Genomic DNA, 24,631 nt, shown 5'->3' on the forward strand with positions numbered 1-24,631 from the left:
TCATAATAATCAGCATAATTCCACATGCATATTAAGCCTTCCAGAACACACTCCGTACACAACGCAGGTTTTCAGTTAGATGTGCATGTATGATGGTAATTAGCCCTGATGGCAACACCGAGTCAGAGTCCAAAACAAAAGAAAAGACTTACTCTCATCTGGCCTTTCATTTATTCTGAACTTAAAACAAGATGGATGACATTGCAGGCGTGCTGTGTGTATCACATTGTAGTTATTTTTCTCCATGGGAGATGTTTTCGTAAATGTGTTAAACTCAAGGATTTTGCTGTTGCTAAGGGTCAGTTTCAAAAACTGGAAATGATGCTTCGTCATCACCAAAAGATTTCAACTGACAAAGCACCATCAGCTTAGAAAGTTTCCATGGGAATGTATTCAACTGTAACTATCTATTTCATTATAAATTTAATGCTACAAATTCTGACATTGTATATTTATATATTTCCAAAGTTGTTCTTAAATAAAATATATGATAAGATCTCTTTTCACAAGACAACTTATAATTGATTCTTAAAAAAAAAACTTAAGGAAATCTTACAGGTTTCTCGCCAGGTTGAAGGGCCAATTTAGTAAGAGAGCCCTTGGTTGGCTATTGGCTATATAGCGCATTTTTCACACCACATGTGTTGTTTTTTACACCTTTTTGGAAACTTTTCTCCGCCTCTGATAAAAAGCAAATCCAATCGTTGTTCTTTAGGCACTGCAAGTATTTTCTCAGTATCCCTATTTGAATCCTAAATATCTACATTTCCAACGGTAGGTGTTTTTCAGATTAATAAAAAAAAAACTTTCCTAAAAAGAAGTTTTTTAAAGAAAAGTAAAGGCCATATTAAATTTAAGATCAGAAAAAATAGAAACCCACAATAACTCAAACTCAAAATGACCAGAAATTACTATTAAAGAATAAATGAAACCGAAAACGAAGAGATATTAAATAAACAATCATAGAAAAAAATACAAAGGTACTAATATAAATGACCAAATAAATCTTAAAATGAGTAAAATTTAAATTTAGTATGCAAATCAAGCTTAAAATGAACAAAAATATTTTACTATTGAAGTATAAATGAAAACTAAATCGAACAGAAATTAAATAAGTAATCATAGAAAACAAACATACAAAAGGTACTAATATAAATGAATAAATAGATCTTGAAACTAATGAAACTTCATTTGAATATGCAAATCAAGCTTGAAACGAATCAAAATCACTACAAACAAGAGTTTGGGATTTGCCTCCTTCTCTCACTGTTTTAAACACCTTTGGGTGATAATTACTGCTGACCTGAAGCGGGATGACCGTGTTCAAAACTTCCTGAAACATGCTTCCCCTTCGGTTTCCCTTCTAAAACTTTTGTTAAAATTTTCTTGACCCCTAAGGATCTTCTCCAACTTTATTGTCTTTTATTCGGCCAATACTGGAGTTTGCTTGTCCAGTATGACATTTCGGTCTTTTTTCAGAGCATATTAATAAGATTGAAAATGTCCAAAAACGAGCACTTCGAACCATAAATGGTGAAGGGAAGGTTCCATATCATTATCTACTTGGTAAGTTCAAGCTCACCACGTTGGCCGAGAAAAGGAACCTCCTATGCCTTCGTTTCGGTACCAAGACCCTGTCTGTTCCTCAATTACGTTCCATCATACCCGAACCCTATCTTCCCACCCGCAACAGACCGTCACGTATAAAATCCCTAGACTGACTCCCATCCCTGCTCGATAAACTGACTCGGTATAAGAAATATATCGGAAGAGTTTTGTTCCGAGTTTTTGTTAGTTATATAATAGCCAGGAAAATTAGTCATTAATTTTATTGTTCTTTATTTATTTTTTTCTTTTAGACTTTTTAACTAAGTTTTGACTCATATTCTTTTATGTATTTTCATTAATTTTATAGTTATCTATTTATTTTTTTAGTGCTGACTTTTTTTTATGTATTTTGTACAATAAATTATATTTGACGTGAATATCAAGTTCTTTCGATGATACATACATATATATATATATATATATATATATATATATATATATATATATATATATATATATATATATATATATATATATATATATATATATATATATATATATATATATATATATTACTAGTGCTTGTCGTCAAATTCGGCAACCATGCTATGAGAGAAATTTTTAAAATAAAATTCTATTCTAAGTCTAAAACCCACTGCGTCATTGGCGCTTTACTGAAAACTATATGTGTATTAAAAAATCTTGAAAAGTACAAATAAAATCAAACTGAATGTTTGATATAATCTTTAAATTGTTGAAAGATCATCACTTCAAGATTCACTGTAATTTTATTTTCATTTTTAATACTGTAATAACAGGAAAAGAAAATATTTGTAACATAATTCGTTTTCAGTGAAACCAATGACACAGTATGCTTTAGATTTTTACAGTTAGGGAAGGGGGGAGTATCCAACTCTTGTTTGTAGTGAAGCTATATTTCTCTTGAACAGTCTCGGAAAGAACTAATAGAATTAAACTGAATTCTTTTTATATATAATAATATTGATTATTGTAAGCTCATCAGTTCAAAATTTAATTTTACTGCAATTTTTATGTGTATTTTCAATATTGTAATATGGACAAAACAAAATATTTGTAATATAATTTGTTTTCAGTAAAGCGCCAATGACACAGTATGTTTTAGACTTTTACAGTGAGAGAAGGAGGCAAAACCCAAACTCTTGTTTGTAGTGATTTTGATTCGTTTCAAGCTTGATTTGCACATTCAATTTAAGTTTCAATGGTTTAAAGATTTATTTATTCATTTATATAAGTACCTATTTTGGAATAAACTATCGTTAACAAGTTTGTTTTGTTTTTTTTGTTTTTTTGGGGGGGGGGGAGGGCAATGCAGAAAAGGCCAGGGGTCAGCTCCCCAAGTTTGGAATAAAATAGCGTTCGTAAGTTTTATGAGATGCTGATTGCAGCAACTGTCTAGGACGCCTAAGGCAAAAATTATCGATCCCTAAGTGAATATTCATTTGGGTTATAGTAATCCTAGTAAAATGGGGTTAGGCAGACAAATAATAGTTGAGGCTGGAAATTTTCTGAAGATCATAAAACAATATAATTTATTTAGTTTTCAAATTGAGTTTTAACATTTTCTGTGTTGTTTAATTTCGCTCAGACTGTAATTTCGTGTGTTCGTTGTAATTATAAGCGTGAACTACTGAACCTGCAGCAGTAGACAATATTTTTCTTTCTCATTTACATGGTTTAGCTGAAGTTTTGTAGGAGTTTGAACTTGGTAAACTTTTCTCTGTTGCAGAAAATCTTCGAGGAGTTACTTTTTTTTTTTTTTTTTTTTTTTTTTTTAATCCGTACAGTTTCCTTTCGCCACTTTAATTTTTGAATAGCTCCAAATAGAGGCCACCGTTCCAAAATCAATGATAAAGAGAGATTATGATTTCTTTTTGGCATTTTGGATGACATGAAGGTGATAATAGAAGGCACTAATATTCTAAATTATAAAATCAAATATACAACGTTGAAATCCCACTATATTAACTAGTAAAACGACAACATTGACAATACTACCTTCAATGGCTCTCTGGTTCTGTGCTGTCCAGCAACCACAAATGAACTTATCACTGTCTTCATTATTCCCACTTCTTTCTGATCCGTTATAATATCTGTTCGGTCGTTCTTTACTCCATCAAGGAGCAAAGTAACTAAGCTCGACTGAAGTGGTTCAATCATGTCTTTTACCCATAATTCAAGTCCTTAAAAAAAAGAAAAAATAAATAAAAATTCAAAGCACACATTAACAGCAACATTGTCCATTACAAATATATATGACTGGCCACGCATAGCTACCTAGCACTATAGCTAAATGAGACTACCTAATACGGGTTGCTCAAGATACCAAATGGATTAGCTCCATATAAAAAACAGGAATAATTTTACTGTACATTTTTATTCGCCACAGAGGGAGAAAGAAGAGTGGATTTTAGGAATAGAACTGGAAGATATCCCTGATAAGTAGTTTTAAGAATATAAAAGACAAAGGTGGCCATTACCACTGGCTCTCCATTAGGCGATATAGGCTATTTATACGACTTACCACACATGGATAACTAGCACTATAGTGAAGTGAGACTAACCAATACAGGTTGCTGAGATACCAAATGGATAAAATCCATAAGGATTAGGGTATATGCTTATTCGCCATGGGGGGAGATAGTGGTACAATAGCGCTCCCCTTCAAGAGGCACCTAGGGTAAGTATAAAAATTTTTAAAGAGAAACTATAATGGAATGTTAAATGTTTGGACGATAGTCCTAATAAGAAATTTGGAAAATCTAAAGATTAATGCGGATCACCGCTAAAGTTAATAGAAGGTAAGTTTTATGGGCTTAAAACTAGATAAATATGCCCCAAATAAAAGTTGTGATCAAAAAGTCGTTTGGAAGTTCCCGAGCCTTTGCTCTAAAAGCTGAAGTCAGTTTAGCAGTGTTAAACTCGGGAAAATTCCCAAAACTTTTTAATAAACATAGCTAACTTTCTTTTCCTGTGTAGGTTTCAAATATGCAACACTTTTCAGATGTCCCTGATTGAAATTATAAATTTAAACTGAAGTTCCTGCTGAAGGAGAATATTTAATTTCTGACAGTTGAGCCTTTAGCTTCCTGCCTATGATTAATAAACATCTACTAAAATATTCCTATTAAATGCTTAGGTTAGTTGCTTTAAAAAATACCTTATTTAGTTCACAAAAAAGAAGAAATGGAGAAAAGATAAAATGTTACCAAAACATGTGGTAATTCGACTGATATATCTTTTTTATACTTTCTTTTATATTTATCAAACTAAAAGTTGTTGCACTGAACTACGCAGAAGTGCGTTTCTACCATATAACATTGCTTTAAGATTTATGAGGGCCAGAGAAACATATGACTCTTATCTGAAAATTATCCTCTAAAGTTTTCAATAGTACTTTAAAAATACTGAAAAAAAATCGTGAATATTAAGGAAACTGGTTCAGTGCAAAATAGTACCAAATACATGTCAGAGAGATCTAACATTCAAGATTTCGAAAATATAGTGTAGAGTGAGCATACAGGAAAACACAAATTCTTTGCGCTTGTGGTTGAGGACAGTATTTAGATATATTTTAGTATAGGAATTGTCGAAATAGTTTCAAGAAAATCATTCAAGAAAAAAAAACATCCAGAGGAGAAAAAAAATGAAAATAGAAAAATCAAAAGGAAAGACAGACTAATGGTTATAATTTAAACAGATCAATCGGATGCTTGAAAAACAAAACAAAAAACACACAAATAAACAGATGGGCTAAAGTGGATTTTCACATGGATATGGTAAAACTAACTTAAAGCAACTATTTACTGTATGAACTTAGATTTTATTGGAACGGTCCTAAAAAAAGACAGACTATTAAACACAAGAACTAAGAGCTCATATGGCATTTGTGACGAGGTCGGAAGAGCCAAGAGCTCATATGGCATGATCAAAAATCTAAAAATCAATAGATTAATTTAAAAGGAAAATCAGAGGCTTAAAGCCGGTCGGGATTTAAAATAAGAACTCTGAGACACAAGGTCCTTCTAAATATCAAAACTCATTAAGATCCGACCACCAACACGTAAGTTAAAAATACCTCATTTTTTTTTATAATTGTTCCACTCCCTTCAGCCCCTCCCCCCAGATGGTCGAATCGGAAAAAATGACTTCATCAAGTCAATTTCTGCAGGTCCCTGACACGCCTACCAATTTTCATCGTCCTAGCACGTCCAGAAGCACCGAACTCGCCAAAGCACTGGGCACCCCTAGCTCCCCCAAAGAGAGTGGATCCAGTCCGGTTATGTCAATCACGTATGTACGACATTTACTTATTCTACCCACGAAGTTTCGTCCTGACCTCTCCATTCTAGGTGTTTTCCAAGATATCCAGTTTCTCCTTCCAACTCCTCCCCCCAATGTCACCAGATCTGATCTGGATTTAATATAAGAGCTCTGAGACATGAGTTCATTCTAATATATCAAATTTCATGACGATCAGAAAGCTAAAATACCTAATTTTTCCATTTTTTTCCGAACCAACACCCCCTCCAACTCCCCCAAAGAGAGTAGATTCAGTCCGGTTATGTAAATCATGTATCTAAGACTTGTGCTTATTCTTCCTACCAAGTGTCATCCTGATCCGTCGACTCTGAGTGTTTTCCGAGATTTCGGTCCCCCTTGTCCCAACTCCCCCAATGACACTGGATCCAGTTGTTATTTAAAATAAGAGATCTGAGTTACGAGATCCTTCTAAATTTGAGATTTCGTTAAAATCCGATCACTCCCCCAAAGAGAGCGAATCCGTTCTGGTTAAGTCAATTACGTATTTAGGACTTGTGCTTATTTTTCCCTCCAAGTTTAATCCGATCCTCTCTAAGTGTTTTCCAAGATTTTAGGTTTCCCCTTCCAACCCTCCCCAGTGTCACCAGATCCATTTAAGATCACCAGATCTTAAATAAGAGCTCTGAGAAACGATATCTTTCTAAATGTCAAATTTCATTAAGATCCGATCATGCGTTCGTAAGTTAAAAATACCTATTTTTTTTCTAATTTTTCCGAATTAACCGTCCCCCCACTCCCCCCAGATGGTCGAATCGAGGAAACTACTATTTCTAAATTAATCTGGTCAGGTCCCTGATACGCCTGCCAAATTCTATTGTCCTAGCTTATCTGGAAGTGCCTAAACTAGCAAAACCGAAACCGACTGACAGACTGACAGAATTTGCGATCGCTACATGGCACTAGGTATTTACCAAGTGCCATAAAAACGTACAAACTTCAAAATATTAAATGTGGACTTAGAGCAGTGTCCTCTACAATTCTCAATTATAAAGCTATTACAAATCTTTGACAAGATTCAGACATACCTTCGATTTAATTGCGACAAAACAACTGTACAGGAAAGAAAAACACGAAGTATTACGATTTGGAAACACAGCTCAATTTCTCACGGAAAGAAATGTTTCTCAGCTACCGTCGATGTTAAACTTGTAGTTACATTTTAGTTCAAGTGCTTGAGCCGAATAGTAAAAAATCTTCAAGGTTTAGATTCAGATTAGTTTTTTAAAGATAGAGCAATATCAGCTGACAATATACCAAACATGACCTACAAAATAAGGGAACATACACAGTAATCTTGATCACAAGAAGTTAGACAAGACCCGAGAGCACCACATTCACGGCCGTTTTTGGAGAAAACCTGACAGTGGTAACCCAAAGCTAGAATAATTTTTTATTGTACTTTCATCTTCAGAGATTTCCATCTCTAGATCAAAGGTGACTAGTCACTGTACAGGAGACACCGAATAATTTACAAAGCTTTAGGTTTACGACTTCAAGCTTCAGATTTAAAGTGTCGATTAAAGGTCGTAGTACCTAATACAGTGTCGTTTTTCATAAAAAGTAGTTTTGAGCAGTTCCAGAGAGTTATCATAGAGCTATATCAGCTGACAATAAACCAAACATGACCTACAAAATAACGGAACAAACACAGTAATCTTGACCATGAGAAGTTAGACAAGACCCGAGAGCACCACATTCACGTCGTTTTTGGAGAAAACCTGACAGTGGCAACCCAAAGCTAGAATGATTTTTTACTGTACTTCCATCTTCAGAGCTTTCCATCTCTAGATCAAAGGTGACTAGTCACTGTACATGAGACATCGGTAATTTACAAAGCTTTAGGTTTACGACTTCAAGCTTCAGATTTAAAGTGTCGATTAAAGGTCGTAATACCTAATACAGTGTCATTTTTCATAAAAAGTAGTTTTGAGCAGTTTCAGAGAGTTATCAGCTTCAGAGAATTAACATACCTACATGGCAGGAAAGGTTGTGTACAAACAGTTCCGGACAGGGAACCCAAGCATTTATCGATGTTCACCTTCAAGGGAAAAGATTTATAGAAAAAGGGTTCATCATCTTACCAAGCTCTCCTAGTTCTTTCATCTGGTCACCACTGTCATGAGGTAACGTGCCATAGAGAAGATCTGGATTTTGTATGTGCTTGCTTTTTTTGATATGCTGAGAATTTAAATATCTAAAAATAAAATATAAAATTGAATCACCAAGCAGTCTCGTAAAAAAAAAGAAAATACTGCACTCCAATGTTCAGCAAGGCTTCACTAGTAGTTAAAACATACTCATTAGAAAATAACCTAAGCCTATCCCTGAAATACCTTATCAAATTTCAGTTTCACATAGCTAGATTGCAAAAAAAATATAAAAAAGACAGCGTCAGGTTCCGGTCATGCAAAAAACTAAGATACTACCATCTCTCAGATCCATGAACATGATCAGTGATTATTAGCGAAGTGGAAATTTCTAAGTTTTGAATTTTGTGAATACTGAAACAAAGTTAATAAACACCCATGTATGCTAAAACCCACAAAAGTTTCGATACTTTGTTTATTTTAAGTAATTATTCAGAAAAGTATAATTTTCTTTTTTTACTTTTAAAAAAGTAAAAAGACAATTAAAGTAAATTCATGTAGTAATTATACTTATTATAGATAGTAATTCCTTAAAATTTCCAGCCAAGCTTATTGAAAATAGTATATACTATCAATAAACATGTTTGTACGCAACATATGAAATTACACTACCTCAATATACCTCTGATTCCAAAACAGCAAATGTCTTGGCAATAAATGCCAGACAGACGGGATCTAAAATTTGAAATGAATCCACCCAGAAAAACAAGAGCTAAGAGCTCATATGGCACTTATGACGAGGTCGGAAGAGCCGAGAGCTCATATGGTACGAGGTCGGAAGAGCCAAGAGCTCATTTGGACGAGGTCGGAAGAGCCGAGAGCTCATATGGTACGAGGTCGGAAGAGCCAAGAGCCAAGAGCTCATTTGGCACTTGTGAGAAGGTCAGAACCTAAAGTTAAACTTTATAGCACAAGATCCTTCTAAATATCAAATTTCATTAAGATCTGGTCACCCTTTCGTAAGTTACAAATACCTCAATTTTCAAAATTACCTCCCCCCTCCCAATTCCACCAAAGAGAGCAGATCCGGTCCAGTTATGTCAGTCACGTATCTTAGACAGGTTTCTATTCTTCCCATCCAGTTTCATCCTGATCTCACCGCTTTAAGTATTTTCTAAGATTTCCGGTCCCCCCAACTGCCCCCCCCCCCAATTACGTTTGATCCGGTTGAGATTTAAAATAAGATATCAGAGTTACGAGGTCCTTCTAAATATGAAGTTTCATGAAGATCCGATCACTCCTTCGTAAGTTAAAAATACGTTATTTTTCTTATTTTTCAGAATTACCCCCCCCCCCCGCAATTGAGCGGATCCGTTCCAATTATGTAAATTACGTATGCAAGACTTTTGCTTATTTTTCCAACCAAGTTTCATCCCAATCCCTCCAATCTAAGCGTTTCCCATCATTTTAGGTCTCCCCACCCCAAACTTCCCCCAATGTCACCAGATCCGGTCAGGATTTAAAATAAGAGCTTTGAGCCACGATATCCTTCTAAAAATCAAATTTCATGGAGATCCAATCACCCGTTCGTAAGTTAAAAATACCTCATTTTTTCTAATTTTTCAGAATTAACCCCCCCCCCCCAACTACCCAAAAGAGAGCGGATCCGTTCCGTTTATGTCAATCATCTATCTAGGACTTGTGTTTATTTTTCCCACCATGTTTCATCCCGATCCCTCCACTCTAAGTGTTTTCCAAGTTTTAGGTTCCCCCTCCCAACTCCCCGCCCCAATCACAAGATCTGGTCGGGATTTAAAATAAGAGCTCTAAGACACGATATCCTTCTAAACATCAAATTTCATTGAGATCCGATCACCCGTTCGCAAGTTGAAAATACCTCATTTTTCTAATTTTTAAGACTTACTCCCCCCCCCAACTACCCCAAAGAGAACAAATAAGTTCCGATTATGTCAATCATGTATCTAGGACTTGCGCTTATTTTTCCCATCAAGTTTCATCCCGATCCCTCTACTCTAAGTGTTTTCCAAGATTTTAGGTTTCCCCCCTCCAACTCCCCCCAATGTCATCAGACCCAGTCGGGATTTAAAATAAGAGCTCTGAGACACAATATCATTCCAAACATCAAATTTCATTAAGATCCAATCACCCGCTCATAAGTTAAAAATACTTCATTTTTTCTATTTTTCCGAATTAACCGGCCCCTACTCCCCCCCCCCAGATGGTCAAATCGGGAAAACGACTATTTCTAATTTAATCTGGTCCGGTCCCTGATACGCTTGCCAAATTTCATCGTCCTAGCTTACCTGGAAGTGCCTAAAGTAGCAAAACCGGGACTTTAGGTTTTCCCCCTCCGACTCCCCCCAATGTCATCAGATCCGGTCGGGATTTAAAATAAGAGCTCTAAGACACAATATCATTCCAAACATGAAATTTCATTAAGATCCAAATACCCGCTGATAAGTTAAAAATACTTCATTTTTTCTATTTTTTGCGAATTAACCGGGCCCCCACTCCCCCCCAGATGGTCAAATCGGGAAAACGACTATTTCTAATTTAATCTGGTACGGTCCCTGATACGCTTGCCAAATTTCATCGTCCTAGCTTACCTGGAAGTGCCTAAAGTAGCAAAACCGGGACAGACAGACCGACAGACAGACAGACAGACCGACAGAATTGGCGACTGCTATATGTCACTTGGTTAATACCAAGTGCCATAAAAAGCCAGCTACATAAAGTTATCTACTTTCTTTCAACTTATGGGTGCATAGATCACTTCAGTACTAAGCCGTTATGGAAAAGGGTAGTATAATTTCTGCTAAAAAGGGAAAGTATAATTTGCTACCCCGTCAAGGGTAGCAAAGTAGCAATGCTACTTGGCAGTTTTTGAATTTGTTGGCAAATTTTGTCTGAAAATACCATTTTTATGTATAAAACTCTTTTTGCTCAAAGATTAGCTGTCAAAACACAAGTTGTGCTGCTAAAGTGTCGGCAGCTCTTGGAATACCGTTGAATTCTGCTACTGGCAGCTTTGAATCTTTGTTAATACCTGGCTCTAAGCTTTAGAAAATAAGAGACGCTAACATTACACACCTTTCGCACTTTTTATGTCGAAAGTATAACAGTTCAAAATAAGGATGGAACCTTTTAATCGACAGTGAAAAAGATATTTACTGCTCATGATGAACACTGTATATGTGTCCGAAATATCCAGTGAAAATTTTTATATTTGTTCACAGTCGATTAAAAGGTTTCATCCCTATTTTGAACTGTTATACTTTTGCCATGGAAAGGCAGGGTGGTCTTCAAAGTTATCTACTTTTTATGTGAAATTATCATTAAACTTTAAAGCAAAAACAGTTTATAATTATCCAATTTAGATAATTAAAGACAATTTAGATAATCAAACATGATAATTTCTTTAAAGAAACGTAAAGGCTATCCCAAAGAAATCAAGCTGATTTGCTTATTGATATGATTTTCGATATATTAGGGTAGTACTACTATCCCAGCTTTCATTTTGCAACATATTCTGCGACACTATTTCTTCGTTTCTTCGTTAATCAAATAGAATAAGGAATATTTTTTTCAATCTTCGTCTATGGGAATTGCAATAGTACCCTTGCAATGCTTCCCAGTCTTTTCACGCCAGAAATGGAACAAAGAGGGCCTCTTTGGTGCCCCATGGCACTTTATGATGGAGTTATCAAGATGAATTTACAATAAGCACATAAATATAAGTAATAATTTTTATGAGTCACTGAAGATCTCTCTATACTGGTAGCCCTGGCGGAAAAAAGAAATAAATAACGCGAGTTTACTTTTAGCAAAAGCAAAGAGCAACAATAAAACACAAAACGAACAGAAATTATTCCACATATGAAGGGAGCTGCTCCCTCCTTAGCTCGCACTCTACAGTGAAAGCATTTGTGAGTACAACAAATGTAGTCAATGGGGTTTATGCAAGTGTTAAATTCACCGATTGCCTTTTAAAACATTTGAAGTGAAAGTTTTGTTGTTTAAAGTAAACGTACATCAATAAACAGTTCCATTCGTAAGGTATGGTGAAAAAACAGCTTTTTAAACCCATTTCACTTTCACTTTTGCTGTAGTAGGGAACAAAAAGTCCGGAATAATTTATATTGTTATTTAGTTTTAATACTATTTTTTATTTTGAACTTAAAAAAAATGTTTTCATCAGTTTTCTGTCCGTTTTAATACGCTACACAAGGTTGTCCCACATTTGAGGATGGCTAGCACCCCCTCAAACCAAAAAATTTAAATACAAGTTTAGCTTTTGCAGAACAATGCTTTGAGAAAGAGCTAATTTGGTTTATTTGCTTTTTTAAATAATGTATAATTGTCCAAAATGAACCACCGTCTTCACAATGAGAGTGAAGCTTTAGCCCCCTTAGTGATCATACTGCAGGCTTAACCCTATATTTCGTCCCCCTTGAAATGTTATTTATTACTAGGAAATTATTGGTATTACAATCTAAAGAGGTTTAAAATGAGATCACCGTACTAACGATATTTTAAAAGGCGCAAACACTACATTTTCCCCCCTTAGGCTCCTTAAAAAGTTAATGTCCTTAATTGCATTGTTTGAGAATTTTTCTCTCTTGAAAACTTAATCCTCGAGGGCATCTGTCTTGTTGAGCAGCCTGGCATTTCAAATGGATTGTCAGTCAAAATAGAGGCAGTCCAAAAAAAGGTGTCTAAGAATTATCTTAATTGCGAAGTCCATTATATCTCCCTCTTTAGAGAGCAAAACTGGTAACCTTCAGGGACCGGAGAATAGAAATGTTTTGTGTTTCCTCAACAGTGGCCCCCATAAACCTAGAAAAAGCTATTTTTTAGTCAAATACCCCCCCCCCCCACTTCGACCTCGTCTCTCTTGTTCTGCTTTAGCAAAAAAAAACTTTTTTTACACCAATAAAATTTTCCATAGAAAGGCATAGAAGTACTTTTCCCCGTACATCGTTGATATGGTGTATATGTCCTCTTCCTCACCCCACTCCCGTTTTGCCACTCATGGCATAATGTTTATATTTTCAACTTCAAAATTTTGTATTTTTTATTCACAATACAAAATTATCCTTGTATTTTATTTCCTTTACAAATTTTACCAATCGACTCCGGTGTGCAAAGTCGGCCCATATTGGCTTGTGATAGGACGTTAAAGGCTACTTTTGAACTTACTCAACTAGTCTATTCCTTCAGGATCAGTTCTGGGATTTCACAGGACGCTGGCATCAGAATTTTCGAATAAAACCATCGGACAGAAGAATACAAAAATAATCGCTTGAGATTTCAGAAATAACAATACAAAAGAAAATCCCCTGAGACACCCAGAACTTATAAACAAAACTATAAATAAATGCATTTTTGGTTCAAACTTTCACGACGAATTCATTGGTAAAGACATTTATCTAAAAAGGTAAAGGTAAATGATGCGGCAATAGATCCTTAAGGTCCAAACCAGCGGTGCTGATCTCCATCTCAAGGCGCTTCAGCCAGGAAGTACAATGGGGAGGGGATGAGGGCCAGTCGTCCTGTGCTTTTGCACACCCTTCCTGTTTACCTTCCCCAGGTTTCTCCTGGTACCCATTTAGAGCTAAATAAAGACATTTATCTAAGTTCAATCCACTAACTAAAGTCAAACGAGAAATTGTATTTTTTTTTAACAATTGTGAATTTATACAACGACCTCCACAAAGCTCATTTTTGCCATATCCCATTTCATTACTTGACCTTTCTTTTTGGAAATTCCTTACCTGTATCGCTCTGATCTTAAATAAAAGAAGTTCAGATCATTATTGTACTTCCAGACACATAAGCAGCGAATTTAAGGGGGGTGAGGGGCAGAAAATATATAGAAATTGGCGAAAAAATTTGAATGAAATCATTAAAACTAAAAGATTATAGGAATAGAAGAGACACTTTGAACGGGGAATGTCATGTTGTAAATTTCGAACATGACAAGTGGATCTCAAAAATCACAGTTTAGGTATATCAACCTTCATACAATTAAGATAACCACATAAAATAATCGTCTTTAGTTTTGCGAATCAGATTTACAAACTGAATCAAGCTTTGGAGCTTTCCCTTTCCAATGGAGCTTTATCTTTTTTTCCTTTTCCAATGAAAATGACAGAAAACCCATTTTCAATGAAAATACTTAAACAAAGGTATTATTCGAAACCGGGGGGGGGGGGGAGGGGGAGGAAAGGACAAAAATTTTGGAGGACAAATGCTCCTTTACCCCCGCCTCCCTTCTTGGAACCACTGCCTTTTTTCTTCCCAAATTCACTTTCAAACAAGATCATCTTAAATTTGAATTAATCAATGCCTTAAGTTTTAACATTAATATACAAAATTCAGCGAAATAATATAAGAAGGAGAGAGGAAACAAGAAGAAGAAAAAACGCTTAATAGAATACATTTTCAAGTGTTTATGGAGCTCAATCTGAAAACCCACAACAGATAACTCCGGTTGCATGAGAGCCATGAACATCTGCAAGGGTGATCCCTAATCTCTCCCCTTAAAATGCTATTATAAAGAAAACAGTCTTCTATAAGAAAAACAAAAATATACAAAACAAGGCTGCCTTGCAAAATGAAGCATAAATTTTCTTTTTCAAAAATTCACTGTTGAAAAGTTATAAACATTTAACAAGATGTCTTAAGTCAAGCGCGCTTATTTTTATGTACCCTTTTAAATACATATAACTTTTGACTAGAACATCCAAATTTTTTTTTTTAAGACAATAATGGTTCTGTTTCATGCGGAGCACAAGTTTACGACATTTTGCAGAATTATCATGAAGGCCGTATCCAGGGGGAGGAAGTGTTAGGGGGTTTGAACCCTCCCCCCTAAATGTTTGTCTGACTCATAAAAATGTAACAAAAATGACCAATTTTTGAAGGTTCTTTTTGTAAAGTCCCTCCCCCCGAAAAAATTCCTTTTATACATCCTCCTCCCCAAAAAACTGGATACATCCCTGGTTATTATATCAAATTCTGGAGCCACCCCTTCTGAAACCTTCTTGAACAGGGGATCGAGAATCCTTATAAATCATGTTTTTAGTCTCTCAAAGCCCAATACACACTTAACAAAACCTTTCCGAAAATTCATCTTTCTTTATGTAGAGAAGATACAATATCTAGTATTTATTTAGTCACTATATTCATAATTCATGAATTCTAGTATTCATAACTGTCGATTATTTAGTCACTATGAATAATACTTACGTATAGAGTTTATTCAAAAAGTCAATGCCTTGATTGTACTGTTTCCAATATTTAGCATAGTCGGCTAACAGGTGACTCTTGTCATCGCTTGCAATCTCTTTGTGCAATCCTATTAGATGCGTTCGAATAAATTTCTTCGTCTCATCATAAAGCAGCTCTGCAAATGAATCTGGACAGGCGACACAAAGGGAATAAATATCACTGAAAAAATAAATAAAATACTAATGAAACGTTGTTTCCCGTTGTAATAGCAGTCATAGGCGAAGACAGCTTCTAGCTTTTTACATAATTTAAACAAAACATACTGAGGAGCAGTATTCTATCTTGGATTCTGCTCCACGGCAGAATATCAATGGCCAAAGTTCAATTACTAAGCTTGATATTTACTAGTTAAAGAATGAAACAGACGCATTGGATTTTAGATTTGGCATCAGAGTTGGTTGTGTTAAAATATAAAAACATTCACGACATCACAAAATAACGATGATACGCCATGAACATTGTTAATAATTTTAAACGCCTAAAACAGTTTAAAATCTTTTTTAATTGAGTTAAAAGTGACCTTCCAGGAGACTGTTCCTTGGAAGAAACGAGTCGATAAACATTCCGGCTAATAAAAAACATGCATTAAATACACCGTTGAAACACATGCAGGATATTCCCAAAATTAATTGTAATAAAATCTATAGACAAAAAGCACTATCTGAATATTTTGCTGAGTTTCAAAACTAACGCGCGTTCTTGCCCAAGAACGAAGAGCGTCGATTGTTTTAAGTTTCATAGCATGTACTTCGTCTTAAGAATTTCCATAAAAATGAATATAGTGCTGCGACATCTGATGAGCCTACAACAGGCAATTAATCAGAACTTTTTTTTAGAGAGAGAGAGCGGGTCTAAGTTTGGAAAAATGAAAATAAGTGTTTTACATAGGATATAACAAGTGATTATAGGAAAATTGGTAAAAATATCGACGCTTCAGGGGAAGTTTACTCCTAAAAGTTTCCTCTCTGTTTACGTTTCTTACGTACAGGCAATTTATGAATTCCCTTTACCCAGTCCTCCTGTTCCACCAGATCTTAAAAAGGTATGACCTGGCATCGCAGTAGCAGAGAGGACATTTCCTATATTGCTGAACCCAAATTTTCATCATAGGCATCTATAACCATAGATTATCAAACCTGATCTTCAAATGAGCTACCACGGGTCGAAGGTGTACACATATTACTTTTACTCTTTTTGCATTCCACTTCAAATACAAAACATGTAAAAATTCAGTAAAAAAAAACCTTCTGTCACACAAAAAAGAGAAAAAAAAAACAGAGAAGAAATTAGACGCAGCTATGCCAAGCCCAGTTCCAGGGGTTACTTTGGCTCCAGAGGCCCTTCCTTATAAAATAACACCTATGCACATTAAGAATTATTGAAACACAACACATCTTAGGTTGTCAAACAGTTTGTGGTAACGAGCTGCAGTAAGGAGCGACCCGGCTCAATAGAAACCAAAACTCTAAAAAATTGAATTTTGATACCAATACCTACATCAAAAGAATCGCATTTTAATGCTGATTTTATATATATAAGTTTCATCAAGTTTAGTCTTACCCATCAAAAGTTACGAGCCTGAGAAAATTTGCGTTATTTTAGAAAATAGGGAGAAACACCCCCTAAAAGTCATAGAATCTTAACGATTTACACCTTAACGAAATTACACCATCAGATTCAGCGTATCAGAGAACCCTACTGTAGAAGTTTCAAGCTCCTATCTACAAACATTTGGAATTTTGTATTTTTTACCAGAAGGCAGATCACGGATGCATGTTTATTTGTTTGTTTTTTTTTTCCCAGGAGTGATCGTATCGACCCATTTGTCCTAGAATGTTGCGAGAGGGCTCATTCTAACGGAAATGAAAAGTTCTAGTGCCCTTTTTAAGTAACCAAAAAATTGGAGCGCACCTAGGCCCCCTCCCACGCTAATTATTTTCCCAGAGTCAACGGATCAAAATTCTGAGATAGCCATTTTATTCAGCGTAGCCGAAAAACCTTATAACTATGTCTTTGAGGACGATTTACTCCCCCACAGTCCCCGTGGGAGGGGCTACAAGTTACAAACTTTGACCAGTGCTTACATATAGTAATGGTTAGTGTACAGGCGTTTTCAGGAGGATTTTTTGGTTGGGTAAGGGGTTGAGAAGAGGGGGATATGCTGGGGGAACTTTCCATCAAGAAATTTGCCATGGGGGAAGAAAATTTCCATGAAGGGAGCGCAGGATTTACTAGCATTATTTAAAAAAAAACATAGAAAAAATAATTACGAAAAAGTTTTTTCAGCTGCAAGTAAGGAGCAGCATTAAAACTTAAAACAGAAATTATTACCCATATGAGGGGCTCACCTCCTCCTAATACCTCGCTCTTTACGCTAAAGTATTTTTAGTAAGGTCAACTATTTATTCTACAGCTTTTGTGATTCAGGGGTCATTCTTAATGAATTGGGACAAAATTTAAGATTTAGTGTAAAGAGAGAGGTACTGACGAGGGGGCGAACTCTCTCATATATGTAATAAAAACATGAGAATAAAAAGTTCTTTACGTAAACTAATTTATAAGTTACGTATATCTTTTACTAATAAAAAGATTCGTAAAAAATTAAAAGTTCTAGTTGCCTTTTTAATTAACCAAAAAATTGGAGGGCAACTAGGCTTCCTCCCCCGCTCTTTTTTCTCAAAATCATTCTATCAAAATTATGAGAAAGCCATTTAGCCAAAAAAAAAATAAATATGCAAATTTCGTTTTAATTATTCCTCTGCGGAGAGCCCAAAATCCAAACATGCATTGATTCAAAAACGTTCAGAAATAAAAAAAAAAAAAAAACAAGTTTTTTCAACTGAAAGTAAGGAGCGACATTAAAACTTAAAACGAACAGAAATTACTTCGTATATGAAAGGGGCTGCTTCCTCACCAACGCCCCGCTCTTTACGCTAAAGTTTTTTACTGTTTTAAAAAGAAGAGTTGAGAGAGAGAGTCAAACTTTAGCGTAAAGAGCGGGGCGTTGGTGAGGAAGCAGCCCCTTTCATATACGAAGTCATTTCTGTTCGTTTTAAGTTTTAATGTCGCTCCTTACTTTCAGTTGAAAAAACTTGTTTTTTTTATTTAATAAAAAAAGTTCTAGTCCTCAGGTTTCCATTCCTTTTGGTCCCAAATGAAAAAACAGTTTGAGCACTCCAGATTTAGGGAAGAGTTTCCTCGAAGGGGCTTTAACTTCCAAAAATCCACGAAAATCATGTTTCTCTTTATTTTGACTGTTTCATTCTTCTAAGTGCTGTAGTGAAAAATATTCCACTTAAGACGCTTATTAAAAATATGTAAACTATATACAGTTCAAGATTACCACCCATGCAAAATTAAATGATCAACCAGCAATTAAGGATCAAGGTCCTGCTAATATTCCACACACACAAAAAAAACAAAAATGCTTTTTCGCACAACACTTGAAATACTAAACATGTAAAAATCAGTAAGTTACAATTCCAAGTTTCTTTGCAATTTAAACTGGAGGCAAAGCTGATACAGGAAACGGTCAGGCAAATGCTGCTAGACATATTTCCCCCGTGGACAATGCCCCTCGGTAAAATTGCTCCCAAGAAAACTCGCTACATAGAGCATCCAAAGGGAAAGTAGGACAAATAAAAACAATGAAGAAAAAAGGAATTTTGGAATATTCTACCTGCATTCCAAAACAAAGGCAGAGTATATAGTGTAGAATATTTTATAGTATTTATCTTTACATTTTTATTGCTGTTAATTTTTTTTTCGTATCCTGGGGTATTTAGTAATCATAGCAGGATAAGATAAAGGTTAAAGAAAATTGCTGAAAATAGTAGTGGCTACTGTTGAAATGTTGTCCTATGATGGAAGTACACAGAGATAACAGGGTGAGGCTAAGAAGTACGACTAATTACTCCACATTGACTTGGTCTGGTACTGACAACTATATTACATGAAATCAGTTCACACCTTGCAATCGAGTTCGCGACAACTAGACGTACATCTGAAGGTTTTCCCATCTGAAGTACCTTTCAGAGGCACACATTTTTTTTAAATTTTATTTAAATTGCATGGAGTCAAACTATCAGTCAGGGCTAAGCAAATTTAAATTGACTTATTCCAAATAAACAAGCAATAGTTAAAGTAAATAAAGCTTCCATAAATTCATGAAACCCTGTTCACAAAAAAGTATTACCTATCATGCCAAAATAAAGGAATTATCTACAAATATCATAGGCAGTGGCTTTCAAAAAAGGCAAAGGGGTCTGGGGTCATAGGGTATCATTCTAAAATAAAAGAACTATCCACTAATATTATAGGCAATGGCTTCTAAAATTCGTAAGGAACCTGGGGGTCTTACTTTTACAAAATCTTTGAAACACTAGTTTTAATAACAATTTATTTTTACGTTCGTCAAAAATCCCTAAAATGTTGTTATAGAAGAGTTAATAAAGGAAAAAAAAAAGAAGAAAATACAAAAAAAAAAAAAATTAAAAATAAGAAGTAAAAACAACAAAAAATAAACTTATGTATCATTTAAACCAAACATTTATTTCAGACTTGAATAACAAACTAGAAGAATTTTTAGTTGGCATTTTTTTTTAACTCACAAGTCAAAAATTTTCACCTGCTTTTTTTTATAAATTTATGTTTTAAATTATCTTACTTTAATTTCAATTAGGGGAATGAGGTCAAAATTTTCGGCTGATTTGTTGCCGGATCAGATAATACCTTAAAAAAGAAATTACCAACAAACATTCTCTTACATAAAGTTCTTTTGAGTGACAGTACCAAGTGATAAAATTAAAAATTTTTCAATCAGTTTCAAAATCACCCTAACAAAGAATCTTTTTAGACACCTTAAAATTATTGTGCTGTAGCTACCCCCACCTTCTACATTTTATCTCATGCAATATTCAAACAAAACCAGTTCATGATAATTTTTCTATTTCGCGGGATTATTCTTTCTTCTATTTAGATAAATCTTTCTTCTATTTCGCGGGGGATTATTGTCTGCGGGGAGGGGGGGGGGTGGTTAAACCTAGAACCACAACAAGAGTTATAAGATACATTTATGGCGGAATAACTCTTCCTACTTTCCTCTCAGTTAGCAAGTAGGTAATGATGCAGAAATAGGATATTTCCTTTCTTTCTCCATAATTCCAATAATACATTATTTGGTCTTGTTGAAACTTATTTGAAAGTTTCAGAAATATGAACTTACCTAAATTTGTCATTCCAAACACTCCTCGGCACAGGTTTTAATTTGATAATATTATCAATAGTCTTCTTTAAGTCTGACCATGTGTCATTAAAATCCACTTTCCTTGGTCTCAATGACATCTACAATTAGGACAAAAATTGATTAAAGCAGAATGGGTTCTCATTCTCCAATTTAATATTTAGAAAAACTCTAATGTATTTTCAGCCAAGGTTCTTTTAGTGTTTATCGTAGCTAGAGATACTATGTAATTTACAAAATTACAAATCCTGTGATTATTTTTGAAAAAAAAACAATTGGTTTTATATTTTTTGTATGATAATAGAATATTATGCAATCGGCTAATGTACCACAATATAAAACATATAGCCTTTAATAAGATAACGTGTTTTACACAAAAGCCTTTTGTTCATCAATGGAATAGAACAGTGTAGTATTAATGCATACACTTCTTAATATAGCCCAACCGCATAATTTTATACTGACTATACTCTAAAGAAAAGCCCAAAACAGATGGCAAGACACAGGCCTTATAATATCTTCCCCTTTCTGATATACTACTGGATTTTTTTTTGTTCGTTACGTGTTGCATTTAGTTGCAATAGAATATAGAGTATTTAAGGCATCAAAGAGGAGTTATTTTAAAGAAATGTTAGGCCTTTAAAGTTACTTTCTCAGCCACAATAAGATGATGTACAAGTTATCAGGAAGTAGAAAAATGTTTTTGACATCAAATAAAAATAGGCTAACTTAATGTCTATAAAGGAATATATATCATTTCAAAATTCATATTGAGAATTTGAACAAAGTAGGTGTCATTGGTGTACATAATTCTAAACTCCCTAAACTTAAATTTCAGTATTTTGGTTGCCTAAATGTACTTAATTAATAAGTAGGATCAACTAAATTAAATATTCAAATAAAATTAAAATAATTTTATCCTACTAATTATGAAATTTGAAGGCATAGGAAATCTAGATCAGATAAAAGAAATATCAGGAAACCAAGGGCATTTTGAAATACCCACTTCCCTGATATTTTACAGGATGTGCAATAAGAAATTGAGGCATATGCCCAGATTTGTATTTGGTGAAAATACTATATAATGCCCCGAAAAAGAGATTAACCACACCTTGAGCCATTGCTATTTGTAAGTTCACTTTTACCTGATACTTTTGGGACGGACCAGTTTGCTTCAATTGTAAGTATTATTTATTTGTATGTTTCTCTGTCTATATATATTATTTGAGCCATGTTCTTATTGTATTCCACGAGCAATATATATATATATATATATATATATATATATATATATATATATATATATATATATATATATATATATATATATATATATATATATATATATATATATATATATATATATATATGTAACCAAGAGTTCAAGCATCATCAGAATCTTTGCCTAATTGTAACTTAGAGATTTCACAGCTAAGGTTGGGTCAATAGAATTGTTCTTAAAAAAACCGTGGGCACAAAATAATTATATCAACTGGTTACAGGCAGTACTGAGTTAGAAAGAAGAACAAATAGGCTCTTTAATTAATCCATAGTGACCGTGTCTCAAAACATAATGATTGCTATCAATGATAATTATACCCCAGCCTTCCTAATGACATTTTTAACATTAGCCAAACTTTGGACCAAATTTCTGAAGGTTTCCAAAACTGCAAGCAGAATACTTAAAATCTAGTCTTGAATTTAACGTTGAAAAGTCTGACGTAGTGCTTTTTGACTGGAAAGGCCCATTTCCTCATGAAATTATGCTTGGGAATTCAAAGATCTACCCTTCTGACCAAATCGTTTACCTTGGTATTCCCATTGGATATACCATTTCACACACTTGTCTTCTCTTAACACAAGGCACCAAACGCTGCATATCAGCTTCATATGCTTCCATGGTCTGCTAAGCATTGTTTCAATCGCCGTTATCTTTCAATGCTGTACAACACTGTTGCTTTCTCCCACACCCTCTACATTGCATCCTTCTGAAAGATTCTTACTAATACTGATAAATTAAAAATCCACTCCACTTTTTTCGTTTTGCAAAATGCCAACTCACATATCCAATTTGGACATTCAATTCAAAGCTCAATAGTCTGTGCATAGCAGATCCTACTATAGCTGTTTCTAAACTTATAAAAACACAATCAAAAGATTTCAAGACATGATTGGAGCCAACTTCTTCAACTCGAGTTATGTTGTCACAGTTGTGTAGTGATATTTTACTTCTGTTGTATTTTTCTCTTTGTAGTGCTCTGTCATTTTCTTTTTGTATAAAGACATGTTTTCAATAAATATTAATAATAACAATAACAAGGTTCCTAATCTTGGATATGATGTAGATAGTTTCAGATAGTTCGAACTGGCTGATTGTTGGGACTTGGCTAATTGAAATTGGCTGGATACAATCTGGGAAAACTAATTTTTTTAAGTTTTAAGTTAAGCACTTAAGCACAAGTTGCAACTTAAGCACAAGTTGCCCTTACACCTTAGCCTAGTTAAATGCAATCATTCCACTTTACAGCATTTGCCTTAAACTGAACATATAAAAGCATTAAATCAAATATCCAGCAAGATAAGGTGGAATTGAACTTCCTGTGGAAAAACCTTGCTCTTTGTGTTTTGAGATAATGATTTGACATCCCAATTTTGCTTACATTCAGCATTGACCTAGTCATGATTGAAAGCTTTTAGGGTTAGAGACTGGATCATTGGTTTAGACAGGCTGTTCCAGAGTAGGAAAGACCAGACCTGCAGCTTCCTGGTTTGTCCTCTCGTGGTAGTTTAAAGGGACAGGGATAAGACATGACCCAATAGGTTGCTTTCCAGCAGCTTAAAAGTTGTTATTATGTCTCCTCCTTTCCTGTAAGACACTAAAGAAGGGAGTTTGACTGAGTTTAAATGTTTTTTGTAGGTTTTGTCTTGCAGTGTTGGTATAAGCTTTCTTGCATGATGGAGTCTGTCTGTTATTTAGATGCTTTGAGATCTAATTTTGAAGTCTCATATACAAGATTGGACAGTCTTTTGTAAGTTTAGGCTCAAGCTTCAATTGTAAATTTATGATTAGGCTCTACTGTTGACTATCAGTAAATTGAAGATTACTATACTTAGCTATTTTGTAAAGCATTCACCTGGACTATAAAACTAGACCTAATGATTCCCAAGCTAATAGCTGCTTGCAAAAGATTGGACAATCCAGACACAGAAAACATTCACTGCAAGTTGATGGAGAGGAGTAGCTTACCACTGTCAACTTATCAGCCAAGAAACCTCTCCCTTTTTACCTACTTTGATGACTTTCAAAAAGCAACTAAATATTAAAGCTAGTGCTACTCTGTCTGGGGTAACCAACACAGGCCATATATTATGAACTACTGTACCCAGGACAACCAATGATGTGACAACTATGAATTACCCAAATATGACAACTCCAATCCTGGATGTCATAATATTGATAAAAGCGACCCTGTCAGTTGGTACCCTTAATACCAGAACCCTTTCTGAACAAAGAAAAATAGCCTTCCTTCTGACAGAGATAAGCCAATACACCTGGGGTGTTAATGGTTTATCTGAAACCCACTTCCTGTTCACTTATGAAGAGGAACATGGCAATGTCACCCTTATCCTCTCAGGACATAACGATGGGAAACATCTACAAAAGTTGACAAGCATGGGAAGAGTTGGCTTTCTATAGTCCATGAGGGTGAGGAAACCTCTGAGCACTGCGACCCCATATATAAACGGCTTATTATGATCTGGCTGAAAGGATCAATTTTTACAGTAATCCAAGTTTAGGATCCAGACTCCAGTAAAGATGACAAGAATTCTGAAATGCTCTATTTCCAGCTTCAAAATCTAGTTAATTCTATCCTGGAAAAGGATGTAATTCTTGTCATTTGTGACTTGAATACCATTGCTGGCAAAGACCATGCAGGCCATGAAGATGTGATTGACAAATTTGGCCACAGGCCACTAAACAAAAGAGGGGAATTCCTAATAGAATTTTGCCAATACAGCAATTTTATCATTACAAATACATTCTTCATTCACAGACCCTGACATAAAACTATCTGGA

The 24,631-nt window shown here is 34.7% G+C and overlaps 1 protein-coding gene across 2 annotated transcripts in view; it reads right to left on the reverse strand.

Moving 5' to 3' along the window:
- Positions 1 to 24,631, reverse strand: part of LOC136036115 (cullin-2-like) — a 76,188-nt gene that overhangs the window by 42,434 nt on the left and 9,123 nt on the right. For both annotated transcript variants that reach the window (XM_065718129.1, XM_065718130.1), the window contains exons 2-5: positions 20,536 to 20,654; positions 15,270 to 15,470; positions 7,992 to 8,104; positions 3,586 to 3,770 (exon numbers count right to left, since the gene is read on the reverse strand). In XM_065718129.1, the coding sequence (XP_065574201.1) occupies positions 3,586 to 3,770; positions 7,992 to 8,104; positions 15,270 to 15,470; positions 20,536 to 20,654 (618 nt within the window). The remainder of the gene's footprint in view (positions 1 to 3,585; positions 3,771 to 7,991; positions 8,105 to 15,269; positions 15,471 to 20,535; positions 20,655 to 24,631) is intronic.

This window comes from Artemia franciscana, chromosome 15 (assembly GCF_032884065.1).
Source record: "Artemia franciscana chromosome 15, ASM3288406v1, whole genome shotgun sequence".
Lineage (NCBI taxonomy): Eukaryota > Metazoa > Arthropoda > Branchiopoda > Anostraca > Artemiidae > Artemia > Artemia franciscana.